The 20,023-nt window shown below is 43.3% G+C and overlaps 1 protein-coding gene across 2 annotated transcripts in view; it reads right to left on the reverse strand.

The window, feature by feature from the left end:
- Nucleotides 1–394: 394 nt before the first annotated feature.
- Nucleotides 395–20,023, reverse strand: part of THADA (THADA armadillo repeat containing) — a 324,408-nt gene continuing 304,779 nt past the window's right edge. For both annotated transcript variants that reach the window (XM_059406207.1, XM_059406206.1), the window contains exons 37-38: nucleotides 13,322–13,491; nucleotides 395–2,612 (exon numbers count right to left, since the gene is read on the reverse strand). In XM_059406207.1, the coding sequence (XP_059262190.1) occupies nucleotides 2,220–2,612; nucleotides 13,322–13,491 (563 nt within the window). In that variant the 3' untranslated portion in view covers nucleotides 395–2,219. The remainder of the gene's footprint in view (nucleotides 2,613–13,321; nucleotides 13,492–20,023) is intronic.

Raw genomic sequence — 20,023 nt, forward strand, 5'->3', positions numbered from 1 at the left:
GACACTCACAGCCCAAGACCCCCAACTGTTCTGTTTTGTTCTTTGTTGAAATGACCCCAAACACAGGAGTTCCAGGGTAGCTCCCCCTGCCCCCATAACAGTACTCTAAGATTCCCCTGGGAATGCATCAGGCAAGTGTGAAACTGCCATTTCCTTAGCCACCACTATTGTAGGTCAGTAACAAGATTTCGGATTTGAAACCAGGAGAAATATCTATCCTTCCTGTCCTCCCAGGCTGGCCACAGCCAGCCAGTATAAAAATCTGGGGTAATTCCCAGTCGGCAGCTATGAGAGCACCCATTTTGCAGGCTGGGTAGAAGGATCTTGGAGATAACATGTAATAAATACACCATGCTTATGTGCTTTGGTATGGAGTACCTGCTAGTAGAAAGTATTTCTTATTATATAACTGCTTTTATTTCATTTAAATGGAGAAAAAAGGAATGCTGGGCTTTTCCAGTGAGCTTGGCTTTGCCGGGGTCAGTTTCACAGTTACTGAACCATGGTCATCACTGCATCATGCCAACGATTCCCTGACTTCTCACCCAGTCAGGTCGCCTTTCTCAGAACAAAAAGAAATGTTAGACTGGCCACTTTCCCTCATGTGTGGGCTACACAGATGCCCAACCAGATAATTAATTCAGGATCACAAAAAACACACGTTGAGCTGAATAGTGCAAAACCACCCAGAGAATTTCCTCTTCTCTTTAGGACAAAGTTTTGGACTCTAAGTTTAATTCATTCCCTGCCTTTTCCCTATGGGTCCTTTATACTTCTAGTATGGCTGTGTTTTTAGTGTTAGGTGGTTTACTTTTTTTAAAAAAATATTTATTTATTTATTTGACAGAGATCACAATTAGGCAGAGAGAGAGAGAGAGAGAGGAGGAAGCAGCCTCCCTGCTTGAGCAGAGAGCCCGATGTGGGGCTCGAGACCAGGACCCCAAGACCATGACCTGCTGAAGGCAGAGGCTTTAACCCACTGAGCCACCCAGGCGCCCCAAGGTGGTTTACTTTTAAAGAGAAACAAATTTGGATAGGAGCCTTTCTGCAGGAAAAAATGACATCAAACCCTCTCACCTCTAAGCTGCCCCTTTAACGTATTTCCAAGTGACTGTTATATCTGAGAAGTATTTAAAAATATTTACAGACCCTAAAACCTAGACCAACTTTACATACTACTACTAAAATGGCTTTTTCGGATAACCAGGATGAAAAACGAATATGGATGAGCCTATGACCAATCCAAACTATGAATTTCAAGACAGCCGTCTGTGGGCAACGCATATTCTGAGATTATTGGTAGAAAATGGCAAGCCATGGAAAGGCTGGACTAGTAGCAAAATGTGTGCAAGAGCGACACCTGCTGGGTATCAGAGGAAGAGGGCTGCGCGGGTCTTCCCTAAGGCAGAAAACCCGTTAAGGTAGGTCTAGATTCAAACACTGAAGTGGATAAATGTGTTTTCTGACATCTTAAATGAGAATCTTATTATTGCCACTGAGAAAATGACAGTGAACAGTGTAGGAAGTGAATAAATCATTTATTCTGGTTTTACCTTCTCTGGGCTTCCTTCTGACAGCCAAGGGTCTGTGCTTTTAGTGGGTGGCAAAATCAGGTTTCCTGGCATTAGTTTAAACACTTTTGGTAGGTAGGAGCTCTTTTAATAATTCAAACGGCATGTGCAGGTCACTGCAGGACTCGCACATGTAAATAGCAAAAACAAAACTATTTCTTTGCAGTTGATCTAGAATTCTCCCCGTATCCAACATTTGGAACCTACTTCTGCCTTAGCTAAAATAGAATAAAATTTGGAATTCTGACACATAAGCTGTTTGCCAACGAATCCGGCTCTTCTATCCAATGGAAAAAAGGAAAGAAAAATCACGAGTTACAAACCAGTTTTGTACAGTTAACAGAAAATGCCGGCTGGCTATGCCTGGACGTTAGAGGTCATGGAAGAAGACAAAAGTGAATTCAGGTCTGCAGGTGGCCTGCACCTGGGAACAGAGTCAATATTCAATGTGGTAGCCTCACTTCCTACAGTAGCTGCCATAAACTGGGCTGCCCTGAATGGGGGAACTGAAGAAAAATTCCTCTGTAGGAAGGGACAGAAGACTAGCTTCACCAAGGGAAGGAAATATTTGCATTGATGTTCAACGTGTTCCCTGCAGATGCAGTGGGGAAACCGTCCACCCTTAGCCCACCCCCAAGTCTTCTTTCTTCAACAAGCCGTTTCTGTTCTTGCGAGAGTGAACTGATTTGCTTCTGCAGGAGAGTCAGAAGCACCGAGAATGGGGCTGTCTTCCCTTCCCTTTCCTTCCACAAGAGCCAGAAGCCTCAGGCAAGCCAAAGTCCTTTCCTCCTGAATGCGCAGTCTCGTGAATTCCACTGTCTTCAAAAATTGAGCAGCTGGTGGCAGCTCTCTGAAGAGCCGGGAGAGGAGGTGGCCCTGCTCTGACGCTGTCCTACGAAGATGCTGGAAGCTTTCAGGGCTGAGGGGATGGCAGCTGGACTTGGAGAGGAGCCGGAAGAGGTGCTCAGAGAGGTATTTCACGAAGATTAGGGTCTCAGCCCAAAAGTTGACCTCTGCTTTTTCAAACAGGTAGTCTTCCACCTAAATCAAATGACAAAGCTCAGGGTCAACATTGCAGGGAATGTCGAAAAGCTCCCATCCAGACCAGAGTCCTGCTGGATATGGAGGAGGGGTGTCCCCTCCCCCTCTCTGGGGAGGGCCCACTCTCACCTGTCAGCACCCACATACACTTGCCACTGGCAGTCTGGAAGGTCACCTTCTATTTTTATTTGCTGTACTTCTCTACTGGGGAGGGATTTTCTTCCCCAGACTTAACATGACCTTTGATAAAGATGTGTCTGCGGTTCTGAGCCAAGATTTCTGGGTGCCTGCTGCTGAAAAGGGAACCTCAACATGGGTGTGGCCCCTGGACCCAAAGGTGCATCTAGAAACCAGAGGGTGGGGGCGGGAAGGAAGAGAAATCTCAGTGGCAGAGCAAAGAGCAAAAAAGAATTACCAAACGCGAGACCCTGCTGAGTACGAAACCAAACTGCTATAATGCCAGGAGTTTTCAAGGTTATTTTATCACAGACAATTTATCTTGTCTCCAAATTTCCCATAAACAGGCTGCTTTTTGAACTCTTGGCTTGCTGGGTATGTCAGAGAGAACCAGCTGAGTCAGACACTGGTGGATGGAAACAAATTTCAGTTGACGAGATGCTTCTGCTGCTAGTCTTGGTCCTCAGTTTTCCTGTCTGTTGACTGTAAGCAGCAAATACCCTGGTAGGATCCTGATTCTCTGGGAATGTTTCACCTTCCGACTTAACCATGGGGAGCCTGTAGCCCTTCCAGTGCAGACTAATAAGCATTCTCCATAATTAAACCGTCAACTTCCAAGGGGCCTCTTTCTTTTTCTTTTCTATTGAGGTATCACTGATATACAATATTATACTAGTCTCAGGTGTACAACATTTGTATCCATTGTGAAATGATCACTACACTTAGTTACCATCTGTCGCCTTACGAAGTTAATATAACCGTATTGCATATAGTCCACATGCTATACATTCGTCCCCATGACTTATTCATCTTATAACTGGGAGTCTGTTCTTCTTGATATCCCTTACCCATTTCACATGACCTTAACCACCCCCTCTCCTCCAGAAACCACTAAACTGTTCTCTGTGAGTCTGGATTAGGTTTAATTTTGCTTGTTTGTTTTTTAGATTCCATATATTAAGTGAAATCAGGTGCTATTTGTCTTTCTCTGACTTATTTCTCTTAGTATTATACCGTTGAGTTCTATTTGTGTTGTCTCAAATGGTAACAGTCCATTCTTCTTCATGGCTGAGTAGTATTCCTGTACATAGATAACACACACATAATATACACACAATGCATGCATGTGTACACACACACACACACCTTTATGTACTCATCCATTGAAGGACATGTTAAATTGATTCCATGTCTTGGCTACTGGAAATAAAGCTGCTGTGAACACAGTGGTGCATGTATCTTTTCAAATCAGTGTTTCCTTTTTCTTTGGATAGAGCCCAGGCTATGAAATTGCTAGATCTCCTGTTCTATTTTTAATTTTATGAGGAACCTTCATACTGTTTTCCATAGTGGCTGCACAGATTTACATTCCCACCAACAAGACATGAGAGTTCTTCCTCTATATCCTCACCAACACCTACTTCTTGTCTTTTTGATACTAGACATTCTGACTGGTGTTAGGTGATACTTCATTGTGGCTTTGGTTTGCATTTCCCTGATGATTAGTGATGTTGAGCGTCTTTCCAGGTGCCTGTTGTCCATCTGTATGTCTCCTTTGGGAAAATGTCTATTCAGATCCTCTGCCCATTTTTATTTTTATTTTTCTTAAAGATTTTATTTATTTATTTGACAGAGAGAGATCACAAGTAGGCAGAGAGGCAGGCAGAGAGAGAGGAGGAAGCAGGCTCCCTGCTGAGCAGAGAGCCCGATGTGGGACTCGATCCCAGGACCCTGAGATCATGACCTGAGCCGAAGGCAGCGGCTTAACCCACTGAGCCACCCAGGCGCCCCTCTGCCCATTTTTAAATCAGATTTCTCTGGTATTATTGGGTTGTATGAGTTCTCTATATTTTTTGGATATTAACCCCTTATTGGACATATAAATCATACGCAAATATCTTCTCCCACTAGGTAGGTTGTTTTCTTTTTCTTTTTTTTAAATTATTTATTTGAGAGAGAGAGCAGAAGCAGAGGGAAAAGACAGAGGGAGAAGCAGCCTCCCCACTGAGCCAGCAGCCCGATGTGGGACTCAATCCCAGGACCCTGGGATCATGACCCAAACCAAAGACAGAGGCCCACCAACTGAGCCACCCAGTCACCCTTCAGTAGGTTCTGTTTTCATTTTGTTGATGGTTTCCTTCAGTGCACAGAGGCTTTTTAGTTTGATTTAGTCCCACTTGTTTATTTTTGCTTTGTTTCCCTTACCTTTGGAGTCAGATGCACAAAAACATCACTAGGACTGATGTCAAGGAGCTTACCATCTATGTTTTCTTCTAGAAGTTTTATAGTTTCAGGTCTTACATTCAAGGCTTTAATCCATTTCGAGTTAATATTTGTAAATGGCGTAAGAAAGTGGTCCAGGTTTATTCTTTTGCATGTAACTTTCCAGTTTTCCCAATACCATTTATAGAAGAGACTATCAATTCCTCATTGTATATTCTTGCTTCCTTTGTCAAAAATCAATTGACCATATATATATGTGGGTTTACTTCTGGGCTCTCTATTCGGTTCCACTGATCTCTATATCTGTTTTTGTGTCAATGACATACTGTTTAGATTACTATAGCTTTGTAGTATAGTTTGAAGTCAAGACACATTATACCTCTGACTTTGTTGTTCTTTCTCAAGACCGTTTTGGCTGTTTGGGGTATTTTCTTTTGCTTTTTCTTTTTTTTTTTAAGATTTTATTTATTTGACAGACAGAGATCACATGTAGGCAGAGGGGCAGGCAGAGAGAGAGGAAGGGAAGCAGGCTCCCCTCTGAGCAGAGAGCCTGATGCGGGGCTCGATCCCAGGACCCTGGGATCCCGACCTGAGTGAAGGCAGAGGCTTTAACCCACTGAGCCTTCCAGGCGCCCCTGTTTGGGGTCTTTGGTGATTCCATATAAATTTTAGAATAAATGTTCTAGTTCTGTGAAAAATACCATTGGAATTTTAATAGGATTTGCATTGAATCTATAGACTTCTTTGGACAGATGGATATTTTAACAATATCAATTCTTCCAATCCAAGATCAGGGAATATCTTTCCATTTATTTGTGTCTTCTTTAATTTCTTTCATCAGTATCTCACAGTTTAATAAGGTCTTTTGCCTCCTTAGTTAAGTATATTCCTAGGGTTTTAATTTTTTATTTTTTATGCAACTATAGTTAGGACTGTTTTCTTGATTTCATTTTCTAACAGTTTGTTATTTATGTATAGAAATGCACCAGATTTTTGTACATTGATTTTTTATCCTGCAACTTTATTGCTGAATTCATTTATTAGTTCTAAAAGGCTTTTTGGTAGAGTCTTTAGGGTTTTCTAAATATAGTGTCATGTCATCCGCAAATAGTGACAATTTTACTTCTTCCTTTCCAATTTATATGCCTTTTATTTCTTTTTCTTGCATAATTGCTGTGGCTAGCATTTTCAAGACTCTGTTGCATAAAAGTGGTGAGAGTAGGGATCTTTGTCTTGTTCCTGATCTTAGAGGAAAAGCTTCCAGCTTTTATCCACTGAGTATTTTCAGCTTTTATCCATTGTGGTTGTCATATATGGCTTTCATTATGTTAAGATATGTACCTTCTACACTCACTTCATTAAGGGTTTTGTTTTTACCATAAATGGATGTTGAATTTTGTCAAATGCTTTTCTGCATCTATTGTGATGATCATGATTGTCTTTCATTTTGTTAATACTGTATATCACATTGACTGATTTGTAGATGTTGAACCATCCTTGCATTCCTGGAATAAATACTGTGTATCACATTGACTGATTTGTAGATGTTGAATCATCTTTGCATTCCTGGAATAAATCCCACTGAATTATGGTATATGATACTTTTAATGTGTTGTTGAACTCAATTTGCTAATAGCTTGTTGAGGATTTTGCATCTATGTTCACCAGGGATATTGGCCTATAATTTTCTTTCATTCTTTCTTTTCTTTCTTTCTTTCTTTTTTTTTTTTTTTTTGGTGGTGTCCTTACCTGGTTTTGGTATCAGGGTAGTGCTAGCTTTATAAATCAATTTGGAAGCATTCCCTCCTCTTCAATTTTTTGGAAGAGTTTGGAAGGGTAGCTATTAAATCCTTGAATGTTTTGTAGAATTTACCAGCGAAGACTTCTGGTCTTGGATTTTTATTGTGTGTGGCTTGCCCCCCTTTTATTTTTTATTTATTGGGTGTCGCCCTTGGCCTGCAAGGACGACAATGAGCCTGGTATGGTGTTAATGCTTCATTTCCGTTTATTTAATCAACTTCCTTAGCTTATATACAGCAGGGTGACCAATAAGGGGTCAAGCAATGGGGAGAGCCAATGAGAGTCCTGTTACTATGCTGATTAAATTTGATACAGCCAATAACTATGTCCTCCTTTAGGCAGGCTTCACCAGAAAGTTCATCGTATACTTGCAGCGTACTTTGCTAGCAGTGAGCCAAGCACCTTCTTGTAATGGCGGGGACTTTCCCGGCTGGAGGCAGTCCCCGACAATTGGGAGGGTTTTTTTTTTTAAGATTTTATTTATTTATTTGACAGACAGAGATCACAAGTCAGCTGAGAGGCAGGCAGAGAGAAAGAGAGGGAAGCAGGCTCCCTGCTGAGCAGAGAGCCTGATGTGGGGCTCGATCCCAGGGCCTTGGGATCATGACCTGAGCCGAAGGCAGAGGCTTTAACCCGCTGAGCCACCCTGGTGCCCCTACTGGGAGGTTTTTAATTGACTCCCAGTAACTGGTCTATTCAGATTTTCTATTTCTTTATGAATCAGTCTTGGAAGATTATAAGTTTTTAGAAATTTATCCATTCTTTTTTGGTCATCCAGTTTGTTGGCATATAATTGCTCACAGTAGTCTCTCTCTCTTTTTTTTAATCCTTCACAAATTTATTTCTCTCTAAATTCATTACAAATAAGAAATAGCTTAGAAATACCTTCCAGTATTTCAGAAAAAATGGATTTGAATAATAGTACTCTAGTAACATTCACCAACCATTCATTCATTCATTTATTAAGCATCCACCATGAGCAAAGCACTGTGTTAGGTATTGGTCAACACAGTGATAAATGAGTAGCCCCTGTCCTCTTAAGGCTCAGTTTAACAGAGGAGAAAATGTAAAGAAATTCCCCTAAAGCCTCAGTTTTATCAACCAGTTTTTAGAATCATAATATTTTTTTTTCAAAGGTGTTTCTCCATAACCTTTACACACAAAAAACACACTGATTGCTAATCAACTGCATTCACTGACCAAGTAGGTAGGTCTACGGGAGAGCGGTTCTTATACCGCAAGTTGTAACCTTTAAGAGGTCATGAAATCAATATAGATTACAACCAGTTAAAAATAAGACAAAGGTTCAGAAACATCAGCACCATGTGTTAGAAAGTATTATTTAGTGAAATGTTTGTTTCAGAAGTACAGAGTGAGAGGGAAGTGCTTCCCTGTCTTCCTATATACACCTCCTATCCTCCTTCCACCTGCCCCAAGACACAACCTTAGCATAGACATCCAATTCACAGTAGTCTCTTCTGATCTTTGTATTTCTGTGGTATCAGTTGTAACCTCTCCTCTTCATTTCACATTTTGTTTACTTGAGCCCTCTTTTTCTTAGTCAGTCTAGCTAAAGTGTTGTCTATTTTATGTTTCAAAGAACAAGATTTTAACTTCATTGATGTTTTCTATTTTCTTTTTAGTCTCTATTTCATTTATTTCCACTCTGATCTTTATTCTTTCTTTCCTCCTCCTAATTTTGGATCTTGTTTGTTCTTCTTTTTCTGATTCCTTGAGGTAGAAAGTTAGGTTGTTGAGATTTTTCTTGTTTCTTGATAATGGGCAATTATCACTTGAACTTCCATCTTAGAACTACTTTTTCTGCATCCCATTGATTTTGGTATGTTCTGTTTCTGTTTTCATTTGTTTCTGGGTGTTTAAATTTCTCCTTTGATTTCTTCTATGACCCAACAGTTGTTCAGAACATATTGCTTAATTTCCATGTATTTTTAGTTTTTCCAGTTTTCTTCTTGTATTTATTGAGACTTGTTTTGTGGCCTAACATGTGTTCTATCCTGGAGAATGTTCCATGCACATTTGAGAAGAATGTGTATTCTCCTGCTTTAGATGGGATGTTCTGTATATATCTATTAAAATCCATATGATCTATTGTATTGTGTAAGGCCAACATTCCCTTATTTATTTTGATTGGATGACCCATCCATTCATGTAAGTGGGATATTAAAGTCCCTTACTATTACTACATTACTCATAATTTCTCCCTTTAGGTCTGTTATTATTTGCTCCTATGTTGGGTGTATAAATTCATAAATGTCATATATTCTTGTTGGATTGACCCTTTTATCAATATGGTGGCCCTCTTTCTCTTTTATTGCGGTTTTTGTTCTAAAGTCTATTTTGTCTGATAGGATTATAGCTATAGCAGCTTTCTTTTTGTTTCCATTTGCATGGAATGTAATTCTCTATTGCTTCACTTTTGGGCTGCATGTGTCCTTACTTCTGATGTCTCTTGCAGGCAGTATACAAATGTATCTTTTTTTTAAAAATTAATTTAGCCACTCTATGTCTTTTTTTTTAAACACTTAAAAAAAAAAGATTTTATTTATTTATTTGACAGAGATCACAAGTAGGCAGAGAGGCAGGCAGAGAGAGAGGGTTAAGCAGGCTCCCTGCTGAGCAGAGAGCCCAATGCAGGGCTCGATCTCAGGACCCTGGGATCATGACCTGAGCTGAAGGCAGATGCTTAACTCACTGAGCCACCCAGGTACCTCCACTCTATGTCTTTTGATTGGAGAATTAGTCCATTTACATTTAAAGTAATTATTGATAGGTATCTGCTTATTGCCATTTTGTTAACTATTTGCTGGCTATTTTGTAGGGCCTGCATGTTCCTTTCTTCTTCTCTTGTGATTTGATGACTTTTTCAGTGTTTAGATTCCTTTCTCATTTTCTGTGTTTATAGTAAGTTTTTGCTTTGTGTTTATTATAAGGTTCACATGTTATCCTATATATATAACAGTCTATTTTAATTGATAGCATCTTCAATTTGAACATATCCCAGAATACAAATTATTACTCCATTTTTTTTTTTTAAAGATTTTATTTATTTATTCGACAGAGAGAGATCACAAGTAGGCAGAGAGGAAGGCAGAGAGAGAGGAGGAAGCAGGCTCCCTGCTGAGCAGAGAGCCCGATGCGGGACTCGATCCCAGGACCCTGAGATCAGGACCTGAGCCGAAGGCAGCGGCTTAACCCACTGAGCCACCCAGGCGCCCATTACTCCATTTTTTTAAAATTAATTTCTCCTCAAAGATTTTATCTATTTATTTGACAGACAGAGACCACAAGTAGGCAGAGAGGCAGAGAGAGGGGGGACAGCAGGCTCCCTGCTGAGCAGAAAGCCTGATGTGGAGCTCGATCCCAGAACCCTGAGATCATGACCCGAGCCAAAGGCAGAGGCTTAACCCACTGAGCCACCCAGGTGCCCCCTCTATTTTTTGTTTTTGATGTCACATTTTACATCTTTTCACACTTCCCTTAATTATTTAGTTTTAGTACATTTTACTAAATTTTTTCTTTTTAACCTTCAAAGTAGCTTTGTAAGTGATTTATCTACTACCTTTATTATACATTTACCTTTTCCAGTGGGATTTTTACTTTCATATGTTTTCTTGTTATTATTTAGTAACATTTCTTTTCTTTCTTTCTTTCTTTCTTTTCTTTTTTTTTTTTTTTTTGGTGGGCAGCAAAGCAAGGTTTATTGGCCAATGGCAAAGTGATAGTTACAAAGCTCCCAAGGAAGAAGGGGACCTAAGAGGGTTGCCACTGGAGTTTCTAAGTCTAGGGGTTTTTATGGGATTGTTAGTATGCTAACATGCTAGTATGTTTTAATCCAATTAACCCTCCTGCTTGTCATCTAGTCAGATTTTTGTCACCTGTCTTATCATATGCAAATGGTGGAGGGCTCCTTCCAGGGTAGTATAAAATCCTTTTAAGGGTGCTTTCCTCTTAGGGCTGGGGGTGGGGTGGGGGTTGTCCCTGTCTGCCTGCTTTCCAGCTGTCCTTCATCATTCTCCCTTTGAAGAAGTAACCCTAACTGCTTTTAGGGAAGAAGGGTGACCACCCTTCTATCATAGCTACCTCCTATTGGTCACAGGTGTTGGATGGGGCTGCAGTCAGGGTTCCTCTTATCCCATCTTCATTTGTGCCATTTTTTTTTCAACTTAAATGAGTCCTTGAACATTTCTAAGCCCAGGTTAGTGGTGACGAGCTCCTTTAGTTTTTGCTTGTCTGGGAAACTTTTTATTTTTCCTTCCTTTCTGAATGATAACCTTGCCAGGTACAGTATTCTTGTTTGGAAGGTTTTGAGTAAGTCGTGCCACTCCCTTCTGGCCTGCAAAATAATTGCTCAGAAACCTGCCCATAGCCATACAGGGATTCCCCTGTACATAATAATTTGTTTTTCTCTTGCCACTTTTAAGATTCTCTCTTTAACTTCTGACATTTTAACTATGATGTGTCTTGGTGTGGATCTCTTTAGGTTCATCTTCTTTGGAATTCTTTGGGCTTCCCCGGGCCTGGATTTGTTTCCTTTTCCAGGCTAGGGAAGTTTTCAGCCATTGTTTCTTCAATTTAGTTTTCTGCCCCTTTCTCTCTTCTCCTCCTGGGACCCCTATGGTGTGAATGTCATTCCACCTGATGCTGTCCCAATAGCTCTCTTAAGCTAACTTCTTTTTATTTTTATTTATTTATTTTTAAAAGATTTTATTTATTTATTTGACAGACAGAGATCACAAGTAGGCAGAGAGGCAGGCAGAGAGAGAGGAAGGGAAGCAGGCTCCCTGCTGAGCAGAGAGCCTGATGCGGGGCTCAATCCTAGGACCCTGGGATCATGACCTGAGCCGAAGGCAGAGACTTCAACCCAAGCCACCCAGGCACCCCTAACTTCTTTATAAAATTTGCTTTCCTTTTTGCTGCTCTGTCTGGATGAGCTCCATTGCTTTGTCTTCCAGCTCACTGAGCCATTCTTCTGTTTCATCCAGTCTGCTATTGAGCCCTTCTAATGTTTCTTAGGTCAGTTATTGTATTTTTTGGCTCTGTGCCTTCTATTTGGTATTTATGTATATTTCCTCCTTGTTGCAGTTCTCACTGTGTCCATCCTTTCTTTTCCCAAGTTCAGTGAACTTTTTTTTTTTTAAAGATTTTATTTATTTATTTGAGAGAGAGGGAGAGTACAAAGGGAGAGTGAGAGGAAGAAGCAGACTCCACGCTGAGCAGAGAGCCCGATGTGGGGCTTGATCCCAGTACCCTGAGAGCATGACCTGAGCTGAAGGCAGACACTTAACTGACTGAGTCACCCAGGAGCCCCAGTGAGCTTCTTTATGGACACTACTTTGAATTCTTTATCAGATAGATTCCTTACCTCCATTACCATTAAGGTCTTTTTCTGGAACATATTTCTGTTTCCTCATTTTGCTTGACTCTGTGTTTGCTTTGTGTATTAGGCAAAGAAGCCACCTCTCTTGGTCTCTTGGCCTAATGGGTGATGAAACTTCTCCTTCAACTTTGCCCTAGCTCTTGGTTGTCTCTTGAACCCTTCTGATTGTCTGAACAGCCTGATTTATTCTTAATATGGCTCCATTGTTGAGGATGTGCCAAGACCTGTCTGTGTCCCAAGGGGAGGAATCTCATTTAGCACCTGCTTTCAGGCTGATTGGAAGCCAGATCCTTTGGCAGCAGCTTTTAAAATATATATAATACTGTGGGATGGCAATTGTAATCCTTCCTGGCCTCCAGACCAGGAGATCTTAAGGTGTCTCTTGGGCAACTGTTGCAAAAATTGGGGCTCCGGATCAATGTATTAGGTTTTTGGGGAGAGGTCTCATGGAGCCGTAGCAAGGCCAAGGGGAGCATGCAAGGATGTCACCTTCTGCTTATGTTTCCTAGGAACACCTCCTGTGCCTCTAGATGTGCGGGAAACCGGAAGCCTATCTCTCAGGCTGAGGATCCAGGCTAAGTAAACAGCCTTTTTCCCATGAAGACTGGGGTTGTGTTTCAGTCCACTGTCTGTGCAGGGCCCTGGGATGGTAGACTGCCGAGAACGGTCTTCCTGATCACCACCTTCCTGCGGAGTTCAGGATGACAGCTCCCTTGGCCACCAGGGCCAGGCAATCAAGGGGTGTCCTGGGTGTGGAACAGCCAAGGCTATTGGCTTTAGCTAGGCCGTCGGATAGTGAAGGCAGTGGGGTCTGCCCATGGGCTTCAGAAACCCAGGAGGCTCTTTCAAAGTCCTTTCCCCTTGTGATCTCAAGACTTACCACTGGAACCTCAAAAGTAAGCATAAGAGCTATCCCCTCTCCCCCAGTAGCATCTAGCCAGCTGCTGTGGTCATTTGGAGACTTTCCTAATTGGTTATTGATCTGTATGTGAGCACTCAGAAGCACACTTTCAGCAGCCACTGGAAGCTGCAGCAAGCCTGCCACGCTGATCTAGTGGATTTGGGCCACCGCTCTGATCCCACCGCCATGGCCCTGAGACCCTGGGGTTACCTGATGGGTGCTTTCCACATGGAACGCAGAATCATCACCCTCTCCCAATAGCCATCCAAGCAGGACTGGGAGTCCAGGGGCCAGCTGATCCCACTGCTGGAGCATGTCACACAGCACAGCCAGGGCCAGAGTCAGTGCAATTGAAGCATCCACCTGACAGAAGGCAAATTCTGTGGAAACGAGAAAAAGAGAGAGAGAGAGAGAGAGAGAGAGAGGCGAGCGGTCAATGTGCTGCTCAGGGCCATCCTGGGGAGGCTCTGCAGGACTCCAGGAACATTAAGGGACTCAGGTCAAATCACTGCTACCAGCCTGCAGGGAGGTGTCTAGGCTCCTCAGAGGTCATTAGTCCATTTCATTCTGCTGGAAGGAGTCAGAGGCCCGAACCTCACCATTTTCATGCCCCCCCATCCCTGTGTGATCAGAAGCAATTCCACCTGTAGGATGAGACATTTAGCTCCCGTCAGTCCATCTACTGTAACTGGAAGGACCTCAGGACAGCTTCCCACCCTGTGTCTCTTCTGTAGGCCTGTCACAATGCCTGAATGCCACTGGTCTGCCCCTACCTCTGAAAGCAAATCCCGCTGGCCATGTGACACATAAACCTCTTGCCATTTTACCATTTTAGAGAAGGGCATCAGCAAACTTTTTCTTTTTTCTTAAAGATTTTATTTATTTATATGACAGACAGAGATCACAAGTAGCCAGAGAGCCTGGCAGAGAGAGAAAGGAAGAAGCAGGCTCCTTGCAGAGCAGAGAGCCCGATGTGGGGCTCAATCCTAGGACCCTGGGATCATGACCTGAGCTGGAGGCAGAGGCTTTAACCCACTGAGCCACCCAGGAGCCCCAGCAAACTTTTTCTTAACAGGTCAGAGAATAAATATTTTAGACTCTGGGGGGTCTTCAGGTCCCTTTCACAACTCCTCAACTCTGCTGAAAGCAGACACAGGCAATATGGAAACTTTATTTAAGTTCCAGTAAAATTTGAATTTCATGTATTTTTCACTTGTCATAAAATATTCTTCTTTTGATTTTCTCCCCACAACCATTTACTAAAAAGTGCTAAAAAGCACTTGTAGGGGTGCCTGGGTGGCTCAGTGGGTTAAGCCTCTGCCTTCGGCTTGGGTCATGATCTCAGGGTCCTGGGATGGAGTCCCACATTGGGCTCTCTGCTCAGCAGGGAGCCTGCTTCCCTCTCTCTCTCCACCCACCTCTCTGCCTACTTGTAATCTCTCTCTCTGTCAAATAAATAAATGAAATCTTTAAAAAAAAAAAACCACTTGTAGTTCATAGGCTGTATGGCAGCAGGTGGCAAGCTGGATTTGGCTCATATCTGCTACCCTCTTGTCTTCGAATTCATTTTTCAGATCCTTGTCTTACTCGCTGGCTAGGAAAGGGTGCGGAAAGAGTAGAATGGGGTGTAGAAAGAGGAAGCGGGTGCCTTGGGGAAACCATTGCTTACTTCATCATTTGCCTTAGACGGTCCTAAATATAGGTTTGAAGAGAGGCTCTGGGTGTTGACTCTTCCGCTAACAACTGGAGGCCTCCTACCTGCAACCTGGAAGAGGTCTGAGACATAGGACTGCAATACTACCACCAAATGAACCTCTTTGGATCCCTCCATGCACCAAGGCCTGCCTTTTGATGACCCACTTCTACTGAAGCTTCATTGTTCCCTAATCCCCATCTCCAGCACACAGACCTGGCCTGGACCACTGGCCCTCACAGAGACTTGCTCAGCACACAGAGAGAAGGCTCAGAGTCTGGACTGAAAGCTTGAGCTCTCAGGGTACTGAACCGGTCCAAGTAGGATGCCCCTGCCCCCACCCCAGGGCCCATTATGTGCCAGGCCCTAACCAACTACTTTCTATCCACTCCTTTGACATTCCATGGGCTGGGTATTGTCATCCCTACTTCACAGGTGCAGAACCCTGGGCTCAGATTAAGTTACTTGTATATAGTCCCAGTGCTTTGAGTGACTATAAATACTCAGAATGGGCACAATGTTTCATGGTACCTCCAGAGCAGATTTGAATTAGCATCAACATTCCAGACATACAGGTCTCCCCAGTTAGATAAGCTGGGCTAGTGACCCTGAAGCGGGCCCAGTACTACCTGAAGCCCACCCAGCAGAGCCTGGACTCATGGAAGCAGCCCCAAGATTGATGTCACCATCCCCGAATCAATCTTCCAGGACTCTGCCCCTTGGTGCCTCTGCTCCCCAGCCTGCTGCCTCTTGCTGCCTGGAACCAGGATTTAACCCAAGCAACAGAGAAAGAAGAGAGGGATGAGAGAGAAGCAGTGAGCAAATGTGCATTTTGGCTCTCGGTCTGGGGCACGTGTTAGTCCGGCCCTTACCTACAGTATAATCTCTATTTTTATCTCTACCTAACTCCTCTGTGTAGTTCTCAGATCGTTTAGAATCTGTATGGGGAGATGGTACAATTAATTAGCATCTTTCACACCTAAAAGAATTGAAAATATACACGAAGATTAGCATAGGATTAAACACATAGCAGATGCTCAGAACATTCTAGTGTGTGGCTCCGGAGATCATGAAATCTTTTCCTTTGCCCCCAATTTGACTTAATTTGAACACTAACATAGGGACTGCCATAAAGAAAGCATTCACTAAATGGTTACCTAGGGTTACTGGTGATAATAATGAACACTGGCCTATCTAACCCTTATTGCTCCCACACGAGCAGGGAGGTATCCTTATTTAACCAATGAGGAAGCTATGCTCATGGGGAATGGATCCAAGTTTGCACAGTCAGCAGTGGCAGCAGTGAGCTAAGTCTGCCTCAGCCCAGACGCTGCCCCCACCCCATGGGGAAGCCATGCAGAAACAGCCCATGGAGATGAAGAAGTCACACTTGGCTTTATCACTTGTACTCATGATGCCACCAGGAAGGCCTGCTGCACTTGCCCCACCTGCCAGAACAGATGTCTCCCATCCTGTACCAATTTGTCATGAATTGTGCTTAGGAAGTGGCAGGTGAGTGACGGGCATGACAGAGACACAGGGGAGTGTTGGTGTGACTTGGCTAGGAGTAGATCCAGAGAGAATTAGAGCCATCCAAATACTGATTCTGCCAGATGAAAAAGGAAGGGGAAAGAAAGCGGGATGGGGAAGGGGGTAATTTCTATTTAAATCTACTTGAGGGGCCAGATGCACCCCACCAAGTTTCCTCTTTTATTACTTTGCCTTGAACTAGGATGGCTTGGCTAGAACAACCCAGATCGCTACTGGCCACATGCCCTGTGAAGGGAGGCAGAAGAGTAGGAGAGGAGTCTTTTTTTAGCTCAGCACACAAGCCAACTAGGCTCTCATGCGCTGGCCAGTCCATCAGCGAAACAAGAAAGCAAGTGACCAAACCACCAGTGTGTCTGAAGAATCTGTTGCATGTCCAGAACAGCTAAACAGTTTGGAAAAACACAACAGAACTGGAAGACTCACACTTCCCGATTTTAAAACCTAACTACAAAGTGACAGTAATCAAGACAGTGTGGTGCTGGCATAAGGACAAATATACAAATCCACGGAATAGAACTGAGAGTCCAGAAATAAACCCTCACACTTACATTCCATTGTTTTTTTGTTTTTTGGCAAGAGTGCCAAAACAATTAACGGTAGGGAAAGAACAGTTTTTTCAATCAATGGAGGTAGGACACCTGGGTATTCATCCACAGGCAAAACAATGAACTTGGGCCTACTTTACAGCAGGTACAACAACGGACTCAAGATGGATCATTAAGAGCTAAAACTATAAAACACGTAGAAGAGGGGCGCCTGGGTGGCTCAGTGGGTTAAGCCTCTGCCTTTGGCTCAGGTCATGATCTCAGGGTCCTGGGATCGAGTCCCACATCAGGCTCTCTGCTTGGCAGGGAGCCTGCTTCCTCCTCTCTCTCTCTCTGCCTGCCTCTCTGCCTACTTGTGATCTCTCTCTGTCAAATAAATAAATCTTAAAACACATAGAAGAAAATACTGAAGTGAAGCTCTAAGATCTTGGATTAGGCAGTAATTTCTTAAGTAAGATATCAGAAGCCCAAGCAAGAAAAGAAAGGTCAGACTCCACCAGAACCGTAAACTTTTGTGCTCCAAAGGATATCATTAATAAAGAGAAGACAACTCACGGAGATGGAGAATATATCTGCAAACCCCATATCTGACAAGGGACATATATTTAGAATACATAAAGCACTTTTAAAATGAAATAATAAAAAGATAACCCAATGAAAACATGTGCAAAGGATCTGAATAGACATTTCTCCAGAGGAGATCCACAAATGACCAATAAAAACAGGAAAAGATACTCAGCACCATTAACCATCAGGAAAATACAAATCAAAACCACAGCGAGATACCGCTTCATAACCATTAGACCCACAATACAAAAGACAGATAAAAAGTTTTGGTGAAAATGTGGAGAAGTTGGAATTCTCAGACACTGCTGGTTGGGATGTAAAATGGTGCAGCCAGTTTGGGAAACAGTTTCGAAGTTTTGCTCACTCCTAGGCACATACACTGAAGAGAAATAAAAACCGCATGTCCACACAAACATTTGTATTTGTGAATTTTCATACTAGCCAATACGCAGAAGCAGTCAAGACATCTATCAACCAAGGGATGGATAAATAAAATGTATAACCGTACAGTGGAATATTACTTAGCTGTAAAATGGAATGAAGTACAGATACATGCTACACCACAGACAAACCTTGGAAACATGCTGAGTGAAAAGAAGCCAGACACAAAAGACCATGTATTGTATAATTCCACCTATGTGAAATATCCAGATCAGGTGAATCACAGAGACAAAAAGTGGATTAATGGCTGCTAGAGGTTGGAGAATGGGGAGATGGAGGAATGACTGCTGATAGAAACAGCGCTTCTTTTTTGGGTTGACAAAAATGTTCTGGAATTACACAGTGGTGATGGCTGGATAACCCTGTGATATACTAAAATGTGTATATCTGTAGGCTTTAATTTGGTGAATTTTGTGGCATGTGAATTATCTTGGGCCAGGGGGAAGGGGGAATGTGGCAGGCTGAAAAATGGCTCCTGGCCTCTGGAACCTGTGAATGTTACCTTATTTGGAAAAAGAGTCTTTGCAGATGTGATTTAGTTAATGGTCCTGAGATGAGGAAATTGTCTTAGATGATCTGGGTGGTGCCTAGATGCCATCACGAATGTCCTAAAGAGAGTGAGCAGAAAGACACCGGAAACCTATGGAGGAGAAGGTGACGTGAAGCTAGAAGACTGGAGGGATGAAGCCTCTGGAAGCAATGAGACATCCGGTGCTCAATGGAGTGGTGTGGATCCCAAGAGCTGCAGGAATCAGGGGAGGGAGGAAGTCAGTGTGCTCGAATAAATCATTGCCTGCCAATCGCTACTGGCTAAGGCTAGAGTGAAATACACCCTAGACCCCTGTGAGTGGGCTTCAGGTGAGTGAGGAGTGCTGGTACATACTCTTGTCTGTGCTAGGCCTACACAAGGGGGATTAGCATTCGGTCAATAGGAAGTGAGTTGGAAACCCAACGAATCTGCATTTAGAACTAGTTAATCCTTGACGTCTCCCCTTGTGAATGGATCACCTGGGTGGTAGGGCTTCGGGGCCGATACAGTGTGGACATCCTCTTGCTACTGTCCCCCACCCCCCAGCATGGGGCTCTTCTGCCAAGGCAGATACCTGGCTGCCAGAAGATACAGGCTGAGACTCCTGAGGCGAGCATGGGGAGTCCCACAGCCCTGCCGCCCATGTTCTTTCCCACTCCTGTGACAAGGCCCCCCTTGGGGTTGGCAGTTAGAGGCAAGCTCCACACAGGGCTGGGCACACCTCAAGTCCCAGGCTTTGAGGTTGTCTTCAATCACACTGATGAAAATGAAAATGCCAATGTCGACTTGTTCTGGGTGCCAACCTTGAGCTTGAGACTATGGATTCAAAATGCAATGTCTGACTCTAGAGTTATTATGGGGGAGAGGCCTTCTAGACCAAGGCCATTGGTCAAGTCTCCTTTCCAAGAGGGGCCAAGTCAGCACAGTAAATGCTGAGGAAATGGAGATGGGTTGAGTATTTCCTGCCCCTAGCTCAGGAGCATCCTGTTCTAGGCATCTGTGGAACTCCCTCAAACTCGCCATCCCACCATCTCCCTGTCCACACACTCACCCATCAATTCAAGCTTCTATCTGCCCATGGTACTTATTGTCACCTGCTGTGTGTGTGTGTGGAGGGGAGAGCGGTACTATGAGAAACACGAGGAAAACTCCAGTCCCTTCTCTCTGAGAGAGGAGAGTGTGGTCAGTGGTGAGCTGACACAAACGAAGGGTCAGGAAATAATCCAAGACGGTGTATGACAGGGACTGATAATATCATGAGTAGCAGTAATGAATGAGCAGAAAAGGAAAAAAAATGTGGGGAATGGGAGGTGGGAGCTTTATGGAGGGAAAATGGGCAGGCCGAGGATAAGGGGCTTCGCAGAGCTGGGACAAAAGGGAGGAGCAGGGAGCTCGGGCCTGCCCCTGAGGAGGGGCTCCTGCCAGAGGAACTGGAGGTGAAGCTGGAGGGCCCGACAGGCTGGAGCAGGCCCAGGGAGGCAAAGGCAGTGTCTGAATAAGGTAGTATTACTGGGTCTTCTTTTTTGCTGAGAGAAAATATTTTAAGGTTACACTAGGCTGCTTCCGGACAATTTCATTATTTTTGG

Source organism: Mustela nigripes, chromosome 7, assembly GCF_022355385.1.
Source record: "Mustela nigripes isolate SB6536 chromosome 7, MUSNIG.SB6536, whole genome shotgun sequence".
NCBI classification, from domain to species: Eukaryota; Metazoa; Chordata; class Mammalia; order Carnivora; family Mustelidae; genus Mustela; species Mustela nigripes.